The following is a 17225-nucleotide window of genomic DNA, read 5'->3' as shown; positions in this document are numbered from 1 at the left end:
GCTAGATTTTATGCCTACCAATACAACATCCTAAGTGCCCCCAATGGATATGGGAATCAAAAAAAAGTAAGACGTTGTATTGTAGAAAGTTGATAAACTATATTTTTAAAGCAGTTGACGAAAATCTACTGATGTCTTCAACAGCCAAGGAAGACAGTGCAAGGGTTAACCTTTTATAAACAGTACGGTTTGTCAGTCATAGTTGGTGAGATACAAACAGGAAAAAAATACAGAAATGTTTTGCTCACTGCAGTTTCAGGTATTCAGGTTTGGAAATGCCGGAAACAGCCGGGAGTGAAAATGAAACAATTTCACGACTTGGCAACAACTGAGGAACTATGAAGAATTTGAAGGTATCACCAATCATGAATGTTATGATGAAAATGAAGATTTGGAGTTTCATAATCATCAAAAGCATTGAATCAAAACACCAAGGCTGGAAGCACGAAGATGAGAAAAGTGATGAAGATGACACAACTTGACTTGTGCTAGTGACTACACAGGATGCCAGGAAATATGTTGTTGGATTACAACGCTACTTCATGCAGGAAGGCAATGATAGCCTTCAATGATCTGCATTAGGTGTGTGTGCTGAGTTTGTTCATTTACAGTCAATCAAAAGTACATGCAGCATATAACTGGAATTTCTCCGAGAAACATTGCAAACTAATACAGCTTTATAGTATTGCAGTAATATTGATTGCGTTCTAACTTGTTCTGGATTTAATTGAAATGCACAATTTGTTACTAAGTTAAATGATAGTTTGTCTTTTTTATACCTTTTTAGCTATTTCCATGAAACTGCGGTTATTTTGGGGCAGCTGTTTAATTGGGCCAAAGCTTACTAGTCCCGATGTGTCTTAATTAACCAGAACCCACTGTATATAGTTAGGTTGTCCCTCAGCCGCATGCTTCTCAACATGATTGTGCTGAAAGAAAGAATGAAACTCATAGTTTATATTCAAGTGTATTGTAGCAACTACATTTAATCTTTATCTTTGTGCTAATTGCAGGACCTGTATGTAGATAGGCCCCTGCCATATATCATTGGGTCTCTGCAGTTCATGAAGGAGGATGATGTAGGCCTGGGGGACCTTTCCAGTGAAGGTAATAAATGGTCAATGGTGATAATGAAGTGATCTGTTCTACTAAATAACCCAGAAATACCAAGTCAGTTTAAAAAATTGTTAATACAAACATCAATTATAGTGAGCCTAAGGCTGGTGAACATGGTCCAAAAGAATACTCTGCTTATCAGAGTTAAATTTGGTAGCATAGCTGTTATTGTGATGCTCTTACAGCTCAGGGTGTCAGAATTAGGAGTTCAATTCTGATGCCACCTGCAAGGAGTTTGTTACTTCTTCCCACGAATACTTGGGTTTTCACCGGTTCCTCCCATAGTCCAAAGATGTGGCAGTTAGTAGGTTAATTGGTCATTGTAAATTGTCATGTGATTGGACTAGCTGGGCAGCACGGCTCGAAAGGCCAATTTTGTGCTGTCTCTCGTCAGTACAGTCTTGTGTACTGTGGTGAGCTGGGGCAATGGTATCAACACAGGTGATGCCAGTAGGCTCACTAAACTGACTAGAAAGGCTGGCTCTGTTATAGGAGTCAAATTGGATGCACTGGAGACTGGTAGAACAAAGGACCCTATGGAAAATCCTGGCAATTCTGGACAATATTTCTCACCCTCTGCATGTCATCTTGGCTGAACAGAGGAACACCTCCAGTACTAGACTAAGATGACTGCGCTTCTCCAGGGAGCACTATACGGTCATTCTTACCCTTGGCCATTAAGCTCTATAATGAGTCAACCTCTAGCTGGGGAAGTGATGACCCCCTCCTTGCTAGATTGTTTGTGGTAACTTATTTTTTATTCTTTCTACTTCTGTTCTAATATTTATATCTGTGCACTTTTAATGCCACTGTGACACTAATTTCCTTTGGGATCAATAAAGTATCTGTCTATCTAAATAAATAAATATGCTACTTTGACCAGATGGCTAATGTAAATCTTTGCTGTCAGTTAACAACATGAAATAATTTGGGCAGTCCCAGACTCAGTCTTTAGTGGGCATCTGGCACAAGTCAAACTGTAATGACTTCTGATGAAAGGCCATTGACCTGAACTGACAATAACTCTCTAGCCACGTGCTGCTTGAACTGATGTGTATTTTCAGCAATTTCTCTTTTTTCTAAAGTTATTTCCCATATTTATATTTTTTTGCACTGAGTGGTTCAAAGCACTCTGAAAATGTTATCAGAGAGACCACATTTTTTGGTTTGAAACAAAAACATGGAAAACCCACAGCACAATACAGGCCTTTCAGCCCACAAAGTTGTGCCGAACATGTCCTTACCTTAGAAATTACTACGGTTACCCATAGCCCTCTATTTTTCTAAGCCCCATGTACCTATCCAAAAGTCTCTTAAAAGACCCTATCGTATCCGCCTCCACCACCGTTGCTGGCATTTCACACACTCTCCACTCTCTGCGTTTTTAAAAAAAAACTTACCCCTGACATCTCCGCTGTACCTACTTCCCAGCATCTTAAACCTGTGCCCTCTTGTGGCAGCCATTTCAGCCCTGGGGAAAAAGGCCTCTGACTATCCACATGATCAGTGCCTCTCATCATCTTATACACCTCTTTCAGGTCACCTCTCATCCTCCGTCCCAAGGAGAAAAGGCCGCGTTCACCCAACCTGTTTTCATAAGGCATGCTCCCCAATCCAGGCAACATCCTTGTAAATCTCCTCTGCACCCTTTCTATGGCTTCCACATCCTTCCTGTAGTGAGGCGACCAGAACTGAGCACAGTACTCCAAGTGGGGTCTGACAAGGGTCCTGTATAGCTGCAACATTACCTCTCAGCTCCTAAATTCAATTCCACGATTGATGAAGGCCAATACACCATACGCCTTCTTAACCACCGAGTCAACCTGCGCAGCTTCTTTGAGCCTCCTGTGTACTCTGACCCCAAGAGCCCTCTGGTCCTCCACACTGCCAAGTGTCTTACCATTAATACTATATTCTGCCATCATATTTGACCTACCAAAATGAACCACTTCACACTTATCTCGATTGAACTCTGGGTTGTGTGGTCCTTCTCACATTGAGGACACATACCTTCAAACAGTTAAGGAAATGGTCTCGGGGGTGGAAGAGTCCTCTCTTGGGGGAATTGGAAATTGGTTATGGAAAATAATGTATTGCTTCAACCACTTCCATCGTGAGATATTGTGTCCTAGAACCCTTTTAAAACAGTAACTATTGCCATCCTTTTCAATATATTTGCATATTTCATTGTCCCTACTGCACGATTTCCTAATGTTTTTTCTGTTTTGTGCAGAATCTGTAGACAGTGAACGTGGCAGTCTTGTTGAGAGTGAAGAGGAGAGAGAAAAAGAAGAGGTTTGTTGAAAAGTAATTAGTTACTGATACACTGAGGGTTAGATATGTTGTAGTTTTTTGTTGTCATGTTACAGCTGTGATGCTGTCTTTGTCTTGGTTCCCTGCTGCTGATAGAATAAAAGATGTTCATTTCAACTTTTACTGTCTAGTTGCATGGGAAACTTGCAGAAACATACTAACTCAGATATTTGTCCTGGCCATGCCAACAGTTGGGATGTTTTTGCTTGTATCTTCTTCCCCTTTCGTACCTCTCCCACTCAGCATGGCCTCTGGAATATGCTGTCCCACTTCATTAAATAAATTCACCAAGTGGCACATCTAGTCTCAACCAAAGCTGAGATGATTGGAATCACCAAGTAGGATTAAGCTGATTCTATTTGCATTGAAATGCTGCACTTGTAACCGAATTATTGAAATATTAATGAAGAGTTCTTCATCAGCAGATTAAGTACTGTTGAACAGTTAAAAGATGCAGTTGCTGAAGGTTATATGCGGGATGTTCAAATATGTGGTCACGTGCTTGTTTGTAATGATAGGAGTCAGAGGATGATTTTGAAAGTGAGGAGGATGAAGAGAAGCTGCCAAAGTCAGTCCCAGTAAGTAGGTTTGGTTATCAACCGCTTGTACCTGTTTTGTTAATCCCTCTGCTGCAATTTTTACTTTTGATTAATTTGCTTATAACTGCATAAAGATATTCAAAGGGGTTAATTGTTCAAACTTGATCCTGCACTTAGTTGCTTCTCTGTCTGTGAGGAGGAGGTCCCCTGTCATGGATTAACTGGGCATGAGGTGGCGCACTGAGGTATTAGCAGATCAAACTTCAGATTGTAGGTGGATCATACTGGCAGACCTCTTGCTTTCTGCCTGTGGAGAAAGGTGAAGAATTATTTTCTGCAAGATCATGCAGTCATAGATTGCTTTCCAATATCGCTTCCAGATTGGATGATGATTCTTTAAGTGCTCCATAATCATCTTTATTTAAAATTTTTGCCCAGTTTATTTCATGCCGTTATCCCTTCCTGCTTCTATAGCTTCATCAACAGCCCTTCAGGATACCGGGGTTTATCCAGTAGTGAGCTTTTTGACTCTCATTTTAATCAACTATTGCTAAATGTCACCTTAATGTATGCCAAAGCCTTAAACACTAAAATTCCCTTGCTAAAACACTCATTTCTTATGTTTTCTCTTCATGTGTTTTCTCTCTCTCCCATTTCCTGCATCTCTACTTTTCTCTCTCTCATTGCCGTTCCTTCCTTAAGACCCAGTTTTTGATATCCTCGTTGCTTAGATTTTAGCTGTAGCAGTCCTGTAGGGACCTATTAATGATACTTAGTGGATCAATGCTCTTGTAGAAACGGCAGCTGGTCAGTGACGAGGATGAAGATGATGACTCTGACTTGTTTCATGAATCTGAGAAAGAAAGCAACGAAGGGGTTCTGACGAGCTCGGTGAGTGGCTCTTTTCTTCCAACTACTTTGCACAGAGAAGAGTTGATGTATTCCTTCCGATGTTAATATGATGTACTTTTCAATGCAGAAAAAAATGGGACACTTTTCCTTTGCAGAAGAACTGGCAGCCCGGATCCAAGAAGGAAACCCAGAGAAAACAGATGAAGAGAGAGCATGTAATTGTTTCAGAGTTTCTTTGTTTTATTGCTTGTTGATGATGTGAAGTGTGGATTGAGTGGCCACAGGCTGGTGCTGTGGAGCAATTGGGTTTTATTTCTCGGTTTTGCTCACTCTGCCTGATCCCAGGTATTGTTGTAATTAATTGTTCCACAGCTTTAACATCTCACGGGTCAACAACCAAGAGCCAAGTAAAGACAAAGAAAGAAACTGGAAAAGCTAAACAACAAGGTAAGGGTTAAGAATTGAAACAATGCATTCCAACCCAAAGATTTGGATGTAAGGTGTCCGAACTTGGAGAGCTGTGCTGCGACTTCACTGACAGTATTAAGGGAATTATCTGGGGAGTTCTTCTAATAGTTGACCAACCTTTTCTGGACTTGTTAATGCAAACCATGGTGATTACAAGCAAAACTATACAGGAGCTACATGCTGCAGAGAAGGTCCGCAGATTTTTTAAGACTAAGCAAGAAAAGTCCAGGGAAAAAGAACATGGAAAATAGTACAGTACAGGCCAGTCAGTTCACAATATTTCATTGATCTTTTAATCTACTCCAAGATCAACCTAAATCTTCCCTCCTACACAGCCCATAATCCTCCATTTTTCTTTCATCCATGTGCCTGTCTAAGAGTCTCTTAAATGTCTCAAGTATACCAGACTCAATCCTTCCCCAGCAGTGTGTTCCAGTCACAGATCATTCCCTGTGTAAAACGAAACAACACAACTGCCTCTTGCATCTCCCCTAAGCCAACCTCCACTCATCTGAAAAGGATATCCTCTAGTGTTAGCCATTGGCACCTTGGGAAAAAGACACTGGCTGTTCATTCTATCTTTGTGTGTGTGTTTATTTATTTTTATTTAGCAGAACAGTGCAGAGTTACCCCTTCTGGCCTTTCGAGTCATACTGCCCTAGCAACCCCACAGCCCTGATTAACCCTAATTTAATCACGGGACGGTTTACAATGACCAGCGAACTTATCCAGTACGTCTTTGGACCGTGGGAGGAAACCGGAGCACCCAGGGAAAACACATGCACTCCACAGGGGAGGACATACAGAGACTCCTTACGGAATGGCATCGGAAATGAATTCTGAGTTCCGGAACACCCTGAGCTTTAATAGCGTCACGATAACTGCTGCACTATACGAGTCACCCCCCCTCCTCCTCTGCTCCAAAGAGAAAAGCCCTAGCTCACTCAACCTTTCCTCATAAGACACGTTCTCAAATCCAGGCAGCGTCTTGGTAAATCTCCTCTGCGCCCTCTTGAAAGCTTCCATGTCCTCCCTATAATGAGGCAACCACAAATGAATGCAATACTTCAAGTGTAATCTAACCAAAGTTTATGAAGCTGCAATATAACCTTGTGGCTCTTGAACCCAGTCCCCTGACTAATGAAGTTCAACACACTATTTGCTTTCGCAACCACCCTATCAACTTGCACAAAATTGTGGCATGTTTATACTTGGATCCCGAGATCCCCTGTTCTTCCACACTGCTAAGAATCTAGCCATTAACCTTGTTCTCTGCCTTCCTAGTTCAACCTTTCAAAATATGTCACTTCAGTTTGACCTTCCACACTGTATCACTTCAAGTCTGACTTCATGCCAAGCTTTTCTGAATGGAAGTAAGCATTTTGAGAAATTCATTCTTGACTCAGAACTGATTTACACAGAATTAAGTTAATAATTGGACTCAATTACTAATCAAATTCTGAATGTTGTAGATTGGGTGTAACAGTCAGTATTCTGAAAAAGTTTAGCAGAAGATGGCACGATCTTTAGCTTTTGTCTGTAATTTAGCTGTTATATAACTGACTGCTGCAGTCTCTTTCGGTAGATTAGCTGGAGGTCACACTCTGTGAGAATAGATTTAAGTGATTTGGTTGCTAGGATGAGCATAAACTGAGTGGCCTAAAGTGCATTAAATCACTACACGCTTTCCATTGCAGTCCAACACTTTGAAGTGAGACAGATGGTCCGTACATGTCTTGTTATGAAGGGTGGAATCTGTTCTTGTAAAGGTGTGATTAATCCCCAGTTCTCACTGACCTGATGTACAATGCATTTCTGCTTCACATGTCAGAAGACAGCAACTTGTTTGGATCTGAGAATGCTGATGAAGATGACGACTACTCTCAATTTTGCAGCAGGGGTGGTCTGTTCAGTGGAGGGAAGGGCCTCTTTGATGATGATGAGGTTGGTATATACACTTTAAAACCCAGATAATAAAAATGTTTCAAACTCCTGAGATGTAATTTAGAAAGTACTTTTGGATTGAAGTGAACTTTGTAAATGCTCAATGGTTCAGCATTCTACTCTTGCACCTTACGATAAGGGAATTAAGTTTGGCTGATCATCTATGCTAATTTATACAGTTACCTCTGAATTTCAGGTAATTTGACGGCAGTCCCATTCCTACCTAGATCTTTTTGCATTAGCTGCGAGGTGAGGTTCTAATTCCTCTCTTTCCTTTCTTCTGATAGTTCAATAGTTCCATTTAATATCAGTGGATCTACACAACATACAACCAGAAATTCTTGTTCTTGGCCAACATCTACGAAAATAGAAGAGTGCCCCAGAGGATGAGTAACAGGAGAAAATGTTAGAACCCCAAAGCCCCCCATATTCCCCCCCCCAAACACAAGCAACAGCAAAGAATCGCCCCTTTGCTTCCCTCGCTTCAGCAAAAAGCATCAGCACCCTCACCCACCAAGCAAGCAATAGCAAAGCACCCAAGAAAGTCCATGATCTGCAGTATAACAAAAACTAGTCGTTCACCCAATAATTCGACATGCTACAGGCTCGCTCTCTCCCTAATAAAGGGGCAAAGGTGTATCACTCAGTGAGAGGGGAGACGTAAACAAAACGACTCTCTGATTTACAGTGTTAAAGTCCAGTTCTATAGTCGCAGCTGATACCCTTTACTAGTCTTTTTTTTATTGATTTCTCTCTCAATGATTTAAGGACTACCTTATGTTCCCTAAGCCTCATGACATATTAAAATAAAAGATGTAGATGCTCTACGGGTGATGTGAGCATCTGTGAAGAGAAAAGCAGGTAAATACAATCGATCCATCACTCAACAGCACTAGAGACATTGACATCTTGTGCCTCAGCTTACTTGACCTTCGGGTCATCTATCTTGGTGCCCTGAGGAGATGGATGGAAGGAATTGGGTTAAAGTTTATGTCCCATAGTTGGAGGCTTTAATTTGCATAAATACTACTTAATTTTATAGGGTGATCTTTTCACTGAGGCCCCAAGGGAAAATAATGATGAGAAGAGTGAAGTAAAGCCAGCTGATGAAGGTGAGTCATGTCCAACGCTGACAACCCAGGTTCTGCCGAAGTTTACTTCCAAGAAATTCTAAGTAGTGTTAATTGGCTAAACCTAAACTGTACATGAATCATTCAGGAATGTGCTTTTAGTCTTGATCAAAATGATTAGAGGGTGTGACAGTTTATTCTACAAGGGCCTCAGTTCTGAGAGAGATTGATTAAATGTGTTTGTATTTCACTTGAGTTGGGGGTTGGTTTATCGAAAGTTTGCCATGATTTGGTGACTAGTGTAACAGTGCTAATGCTGATTTTGATTTTTAACCAAACTCCGTACTCCTCAGTAATCTTTTTTGTATTTCGAAACCTAATAATGGGACATCTGTGAAAGGATGCTTACTAACATTGCTTACTGCTCTCTGCATTCAGTCAATTGAAACGTAATGTAAACTTCAGACTCTATCCGTGAGCTGTTCTGTGCAGCTGTTTGAATTAAAATTCCTACGGCTTATGGAGGGCTTTGTGTGTGTGTATGTGTGAATTATGTTGATCTGGAGTTGCTTCAGAAGTTAATTTTTTTTCTGAAATCTTCCATCCCAAATTAGTGCAACATTTGAAACTCCATTTGGTCAAGAGTGGGCTGGTTCTTGGATTCATAGATTAATACAACACAGAAACAGGACCTTCATCTAACATACTGACCAAGCTGTCCAGCTAAGCTGGTCCCATTTGACCCAAATCCCTCAATATTTTCCTATCCAAATGTCTTTTAAATATTGTCTTTGCACCTGCCTCAGCTACTTCCTGTGACATCTCGTTCCATGTACCCACTAGCTCAGTGTGAATAAGTTGCCCATTGGGTCTTTTTAAAATATTTTCCTTCTCACCTTCTGATGAGAAAGCCCTAAAGTCACTTGTATTCACATGGTGTATACAACCAAGTATAGTCTTCCACTGAAAGGCCTGTTCCCAGTGTATTAGTAGTATGTGGTTTTTACGGCAATTAGTGGCTATCTTCTTCTTTGACCTGAGCTCCCAGTGAAGTACAGGCCATGGATGACCTCCCATCTCCATCGTCAAAGATCGACGGTTTGGTTGGAGTTCATCAATGTTTCTGTAATCCATTGTACAGGGGATTGGTCTATAAAATTTCATTAGAAACCTGTTGGCCGGCCTTACCCGTTTCTACCTCTCATGACGAGGATGTAGGGTTGGATTTTGAGAGGCAAATTAATGGCAGTGTCCTTCAATAAAATGACCTTGCCGCTGGCGAGGCTCTGCCCTTGGACACTTCCATTGAAGCTATGAAAACTGTCCAGCTAATCAGTAATATACTTGGATGAGTAATATTTGTGTTGTTTGAATATGTGTAATAAAATCCCAGGTAAAGCAAAATGCTGCTCATCCTCGGGCTTCATCCCTGGGTGCACCAATTGAGGTGTCCTTGGCCAGTCTGGGGTGGGTAGCTGAAATGCTTACAATTCCTCTGGAATTGAGAGGAATAAACAGCTTTGGTTCTTAGTTCCCAGCCACTACTCTCAGGGTCTAGTTGATCTCCAGATTTCCTATCATGGGTACAGTGAGGGTGTGGTCAGTGAGATGCTGGGAATCCAGTTATCATTTTGGAACTTCAAAACCTACTAGTGTTGGGTAGGAATTGGGAATACAGGATCTATGAAATAAATTTCCTTGGAGCCTTCCGACAGGGAAAGCCTGTTGCTGTCAGCATGCACGGCAGTGATATCTGCTGAAGTCAGTGATGTTGCAGCTGTTCACTGAACAGTGGACTCGGTGAGAAGTAGGTACAGCATTTACTGTTATAAGCTGTGCATTTGTACTTGGCTTCTGGTAATGGCAGTGAATTAATATGAATTGCCCACTGCTGATTTCCTCCTGTAACTGTGGTGGTGAGGGCTTTTTTGGCTTGTGCTTAACTGTTTTCATGCTAACTTACAGCTGTTTCTGCACTCTGCTTTCTGAGGGATGGATGTCATTTTTTTCAAAGTCTTGCTCAGAATGTTTGGAGGTGTATTTTGCGATTTAAAAGACGCCATTGAGATAAAATATTTAGTGGGTAGATGTACAGTATCAGCTCTAGTACTTGTTGAGTAGGTTTGTGCAGACCTAAGTTTCCAGTTAGACAAAATTCATCTAATTTCCATAGTACTTAGATTGTTATTCCTAGGTGTTTGAAAGTTGCATAAGGTATTTAGGCTTTCGGATATTTAATTTTCCCATTTTAAACATTTTTCTCTAATCTTAAACTCAGACTCTGCTATAAGAAAATGTCAGAAAAAGGTACCGACTGGAGCGGTTGCTATTTACCCTGGTAGGTTCCTGTAGTAACGGAACAGCGGTGTGTGTGTGTGTGTTTACTTATTACACGGCATGATCATTCCACTTGAGATTTATGATTGCAGTTTTTTATTGTATGATTTTCTAAAAACATTGACATTTATTGTCACCAAAGCATTACAGCAGCTAAGTGTCGATAACATTTGCCAATTTGGAATCTTATATCAGCCAGACCAAATGTGGATGAACTGTTTCAGTCTCTGAGGAAAATTAATTGAGCATTCATTTTTACAGCCATCTGATAGTATGGTGGTCACCATTGTGAGCTTTTTTTTAAAAAAATTCCAGATTTGTCTAACTAGCTGAATTTAAATTCTCTGCTGCTGTGGTGGTGTTTGAATTAATCGGACTTCAGCATGTTAATCCTGCAGTCTGAAGATGGTTACCATCTGAGCAGATTAGAATGCATGAAATCTAATTGAATATTGGGATAAGTATTTCCTGTAACTCTGATAAGTTACACACCTGAACATAGCTAGAAATACCAAGACTTCTGAATCAAAATCAGTTATTTTAAGGGAGAAGTTAGTGAGTGGAGTCTATGTAGGCAGAGCCCAGAATAAACTCTGCTTTTCATGTGGACAAAATATCTGGTAGAAGCTGCTGGGATCTGAAATGCGGCTTAATCTCTGGCTGCATCATATTATGGGAATATATTACTCCAGGAGAGATTACGTGGAAGTTGGATGCATTGATCTGTGCTTTACTCAGAGAGGATGGTGAGTACATGCAATGAGTTGCCTAAGGTTAAGACAGGTATGTTATCATTTAAGAGGTGCTTGGATAGGTACATGTATGGCCAAAGCTTGGAGAGATACAGGCAGAATGCAGGAAATTGGGACTGTCTGGGTGGGCTTTATATTCGGTATGGACTCACTGCGCCAGAGGGTCTGTATTCATGCTATATTTCTCCTTGATCTATTCCACAGCTAAGGTCTGCATAATGTTCCTGCAGGAATAATAAAAAGTTATTGAATATTGTACACCTACCAAAGTGTCTTCAGATGGAACAAAAAATAGCCAAGGTCATAAGCTTGAAAGATGTTGATTAGTCATTATTTGGATGTGTAAAGGCAGGAGAATATGAATAGGTTGAAAATGTTCCACCGAAATGGATAACATTTTTCCTTTTGTCAAAGCTATGTATTTTCTTAATATTTAGAAGAAGAAGAGGTTTTAATCTTGAGTGTATTAATATGGAGGATCCTTTATAACTTCCAATTTTCTTTCACAGGTGACATATTTAAATCTGATGCAATTCCTGAGAAAATCCATGGGAAAGGAGCAAAGAAAAAGGTGACAAAACCCCCACCAGCTCAGAGTGCTGGAGGATTGTTTGATGAGGAAGATGACGATTTGTTTGGATCGAAAACATCAAGTTCTGGTAAGTATGGGGCAATCTTCAACTTAAAACAAATCTGATGCCATATTTAGTTAAAGCTGGCTTTTGAATTGGATTCAGACAATAAGAATTAGGCCAGTGAGTCCATCGAGTCTGCTCCACCACTTGATCATGGCAGATCCATTTCCTTCTCAACCCCTTTCTCCTGCCTTCTCCCCATAACCTTTCATGCCCAGACTTATCAAGAGTCTATTATCCTCTGCCTGAAATACACTCAATGACTTGGTCTCTACAGCTGCCTGTGGCAGCAAATTCCATAGATCACCACCCTCTAGCTCAGGTTTCCAACTTGGAGTCCATGGATTCCTCAGATAATGGTAGGGGTCCAAGGTGTTTTTAAAAAAAAAAAGGTTGGGAGTCTAGCTAAACAAATTCCTTCTCATCTTCATTATAAATGGACAGCCCTCTATTCTGAGCTGTGCCCTCTAGCGCTAGATTTTCCTACAATAGGACACATCCTCTCCACATCAATTCTACCTAGGATGTGGAACCCTCTCCAATGTCAACACATCCTTTCTTGGATAATGGGTACAAAACTGCTCACCATGCCCCAAGTGAGGCCTCACCAGTGTATTATAAAGCTTCAGCAATACATTCTTGCTTTTATATTCTAGTCCTCTCAAAATAAATGCTAGCATTGCATTTGCCTTCCTCACCACTGAGCCAAATTAACCTTTAGGGAATCCTCCACAAGGACTCCGAAGTCCCTTTGCACCTCAGATTTTTAAATTTTCTCCTCATTTAGAATATCGTTTATGTTTTAATTCCTTTTACCAAAGTGCATGCTCGTATACTTCCGAACTCTGTCTTCCATCTGCCACTTCTTTGCTCATTTTCCTAATACATCTAAGTCCTTCTACAGCCTCCCTGCTTCCTCAACACTGCATGCCCCTCCATTGATCCTCGTATCGTTTGAAAAATTGTCCACAAAGCCATCGTTCCGTCATCCAAATCGTTGATGTACAACGTAAGGAGAAGTGGTCCCAAAACAGACCCCTGTGGAATACCACTAGTCCTGGCAGCCAGTCAGAAAGAGCTTGCTTCATTCCCACTCTTTGTCTCCTGTCAATCAGCCAATGCTCTATCCATGTTGGTATCTTTCCTGTAATACCATGGGATCTTATCTTGCTGAGCAGCCTCACGTGTGGCACCTGTCAAAGGCCTTCTGAAAATCCAAGTACACAACATCCGCTGATTCTCCTTTGTCTATCCTGCTTGTTATTTCCTAAAAGAATTCCAGCAGGTTTGTCAGGCAAGTGTTTCCTTTAAGGAAACCATGCTGACTTTGGCCTATGTTATCATGCACCTCCAAGTACCCTAAAATCTCATCCTTAACAATCAACTCTAACATCTTCCCAACCACTGAGATCAGGCTAACTGGTCTATAATTTCCTTTCTTCTGCCTCCCTCCTTTTTTGATGAGTGACATTTGCAATTCTTCAGTCATCAGTAACTATGCCAGAATCTACTGATTCCTGAAAGATCATTGCTAATTTCTCCACAATCTCTTCAGCTACCTCTTTCAGAACCCTGGGGTGCAGTCCATCTGGTCTAGGTGACCTATCTACTTTCAGACCATTCAGCTTCCTAAGCACCTTCTCCTTAGTAATAGCAACTGCACTCACTCACACCTCCTGATGCTCTTGAACTTATGGCATACTGCTAGTGTCTTCCACAGTGAAAACTGACGCAAAATACTTAATAATTTTGTCTGCCATTTCCTTGTCCCCCATTACTACTTCTCCAGTGTCATTTCCCAGTTGTCCAATATCTACTCTTGCCTCTCGTTACTCTTTAGGCATTCTCTTTGATGTTATTGGTTAGCTTACCTTTATATTTAATCCTTTCTCTCTTTATGACTTTTTAGGTGGTTAACATTTGTTTTTAAAAGCTTCCCAATCCTCTAATTTCCCACTGATTTTTGCTCGATTGCCTTCTCTTTTGCTTTGATGCTGTCTTTGACTTCCTTTGTCAGCCAGGGTTGTGTCATCTTGTCTTTCCAATACTACTACTTTGGGATATATCTATCTTGCACCTTCTGAATGGCTCCCAGAGTTCCTGCATTTGTTGCTCTACATTTATCTCTGCTTGTGTTTCCTTCCAATCCCTCATGCCTCTGTAATGCCCTTTACTCCACTATAATACTGATACATTTGACTTTAGCTTCTCCCTTCCAAACTGCAGGTTGAATTCTATATTCACTACCTCCTAAGAATTCCTTTACCTTGAGCTCTGTCATCAGATCAGCCATGACAAGCCGTGATATTGTTTAATGGCGAAGCAGGCTCAACGGACCAGATGGCCTACTCCTCCTATTTCTTATGTTCTCTCTAATCAAATCCAGTCCTCTACACAGCACCCAATCCGTATAGCTGATCCCCTAGTGGGTTCAACCACAAGTTGCTCTAAAAAGTCATCTCATAGGCATTCTGCAAATTCTCTCTTGGGATCCAAAATCATTATCAACCTGATTGTCCCAATCTACCATAATATTGAAATCCTCCATGACTATTGTAGTATTGCCCTTTTGATCTGCATCATCTACCTCCTGTTGTAATTTGTAGCCCACATCCTGGCTACTGTTCAGAGGGCTGTATATAGGAGTTATATTGCAGTTCCTTAACTCTGCCCACAACAGTTCTACATCTTCTTACCCTATATTGCCCCTTTCTAAGAATTTGTTTTCATGTTTCGCCAACAGATCCATGCCACCCCCTCTGCCTACCTGCCTGTCCTTTTGATACAATATGTGTCCTTGGATGTTAAGCTCCTAACCATAGTATTCTTTCAGCCATGACTCAGTGATGCCCACAACATCATACCAGCCAATCTCTAATTGCACTGCAAGATTATCTACCTTAATCTGTTTTCTGCGTGTATTCAAGTATAACACCTTCAGTCCTGCCTTTGTCACCTTTTTTGTTTCTATCCCTGTTACATTGCAACTCAACTCAATGACTGAAATTTGCCCTATCATCTTCCTGTCCTTCCTAACAGTCCCACTACACATTGCCTGTGCTTGTATGCCAATCCACAGCCCTATTCCCGTTTCCCAGCTCCCTGTCAAATTAGCTTAACCAGGGAATTCCAGCCTTTTTTATGCCATGACCTCTACTGTTAACAGAAGGGTCTGTGAACTCCAAGTTGGGAACTCCTGGTTTAAACCCTCTCCAAGAGGTTTAGCAAATCTACCCACAAGGATATTGGTCCCCCTTGATTCAGGTGTAACTTGTCATTTTTGTACAGGTCATGCCTTCCCCAAAAGAGATCCTAATTTTCCAGAAATCTGAAACCCTACCCATGCACCAGATCCTCAGCCACACATTCTACTGACAAATCATTCTATTCTTACCCTCACTGCTAGCACAAGCAGCAGTCCAGAGATTACTATCCTAGAAGCCCTGCTTTTCAGCTTTCTACCTAGATTTGACTGCTAGTTATTTGCAATAATAAGTTATGAACTATGCATCTTGAAAACAAAAGTGTGGACACGGTCTCTAGTTTCCCTCTTTTAAAGGCTCCTTGAAGTTGCCATCTTTGACCTGCTAGCTTTGTTGCTGTACAGTGTTGCTAGCTGTCAAATTGTTTAAGTGATTCTCTGAGATTTTGTGTGATGCTAGTAAAATAAAGTACCTGTTTCTGTAGTTAGGTCTGGGGCTGTTCAAATATCCAGAAGAAGGATAAACAGGATGGATATAATAGAAAAGCAATGAAGTACAGGGTAACTAGTCAGCCCATCAGGGCTTGTCTGTTCTGTTGGTCCTACACTTTCCTAATGCAAGGCTTCCACCTGAAATGTCAACGATTCTTCCCCACAGTGGCTGTTCAATCTGTTGAGTTCCTCCAGCAGAGTTTTCCTCCAGAACTCCAAATTAATTTACTTCTAGTGCCTGTTCAATTCATATTTAAAATTCTTTTGTCTTTTGAAACTTCCCTGTTTCCTGAAAAGTAAAATACTGTATCTGTTGGAAATCTGAAATTTAAACCCAAAACGCTGTAAGTTCTCAGTCAGGTTGATGACTGTTTGTCAAAGATTTTTAAACAAGATCATTGATGGGAAGCATTAGCTCCATTTTTCTATCTATGTAGACTGCTTAATCTACTGATTATTTCCAGCACTTTTTTATTTTGTATTCTTCACTCATTTACCTTGTACCTCTCCTCTAAAACTTTAATCTGAGTTACTGATTTATAATGCATCTTCAAATGGAAATTTCTTTTTATTTAACCTCTTTGGGAATGCCAGGTATTCCTCTATCAAGTCTTGATATTCTTCATTCTGATGAGAACAACGTCAACTTCTCTAGTGTAATCCAATTGCTGAAATCCTTCATACCCTCTAACCTTACCTGGAATTGTAAAGAGCAAGAACAATTGTAAAGTGCTCTCCTGGTGATCATTATCGAGCTGCACAATCCTTTTGTGAGGTGCTTGATGGTCTCCTGGATGATCTTCATTTTACATGGTGGCTGGCCAGGGACTCACAAGATAAGGAGAAGATGTTGGATGTTTTGAGGAAACTTTACGAACATCCATAAAACTTAGTCTCTATAACCAGAAATTGGTGCCATTGTGGAGCTTATATAGGGTGTTTTACATGAGTGTCTAGTGTCGTGTATGTGGACAGGGTGTCCTGCCCACTGAAGCTCTATGCCAAAGTCCCTATGGTTTGGATATTGGCTTGGGAAAAGCAGTCTTTTTAAACAAAGCTGAGTTGCGAGCTTGACACTCAACCCGGCACGGATGGAAAGCGTGTTCAGGAGCGGGTCGACTGGAGTCTGGTACTGATGTCACTGCGCCACCAGCAGGCCCAGGGTGTTCTGGAGTGGAGAACATTAAGACTTGAACAGTTTTCTGTTCATTCTGTAGACTGACTTCACTGAGGAGTCTGTTGAAGGTCCACTGCAAAACTACAACATTGTTACTGAGAAAGCTGAAGGAAGCTGTAGTATTGCTCATTCTCTGGGATTGTGTTTTCAGTGGACATTTAGTTGTAGTCACAACTTGCATGTCATCATGCAGGAGATGTGGAATAGAAGCTAATTTTTAAGAATTGAGAATTTTTGCATAATCCTTCGGTTGACTGCGTCAAAGGCTTTTGTGAGGTCAGTAAACTCCATGTACAGTGGTTTCTGTTTAGTACAACTCTGAACCCTT

At 40.9% G+C, this 17225-nt stretch overlaps 1 protein-coding gene across 7 annotated transcripts in view; it reads left to right on the top strand.

Moving 5' to 3' along the window:
- The window catches only part of washc2c (WASH complex subunit 2C), a 75766-nt gene that overhangs the window by 28814 nt on the left and 29727 nt on the right, over positions 1 to 17225 (top strand). For 5 of the 7 annotated variants that reach the window (XM_073025203.1, XM_073025207.1, XM_073025206.1 and 2 more), the window contains exons 6-15: positions 1014 to 1107; positions 3350 to 3411; positions 3948 to 4007; positions 4764 to 4859; positions 4948 to 5035; positions 5193 to 5267; positions 7120 to 7232; positions 8275 to 8344; positions 10581 to 10640; positions 11901 to 12050. In XM_073025203.1, the coding sequence (XP_072881304.1) occupies positions 1014 to 1107; positions 3350 to 3411; positions 3948 to 4007; positions 4764 to 4859; positions 4948 to 5035; positions 5193 to 5267; positions 7120 to 7232; positions 8275 to 8344; positions 10581 to 10640; positions 11901 to 12050 (868 nt within the window). The remainder of the gene's footprint in view (positions 1 to 1013; positions 1108 to 3349; positions 3412 to 3947; positions 4008 to 4763; positions 4860 to 4947; positions 5036 to 5192; positions 5268 to 7119; positions 7233 to 8274; positions 8345 to 10580; positions 10641 to 11900; positions 12051 to 17225) is intronic. The other 2 variants (XM_073025202.1, XM_073025205.1) reach the window with 2 other exon arrangements.

The sequence above is a fragment of the Hemitrygon akajei genome, chromosome 21 (genome assembly GCF_048418815.1).
Source record: "Hemitrygon akajei chromosome 21, sHemAka1.3, whole genome shotgun sequence".
NCBI classification, from domain to species: domain Eukaryota; kingdom Metazoa; phylum Chordata; class Chondrichthyes; order Myliobatiformes; family Dasyatidae; genus Hemitrygon; species Hemitrygon akajei.
The sequence above is the reverse complement of the archived record's forward strand: the minus strand, read 5'-3'. Positions and strand labels throughout refer to the sequence as shown.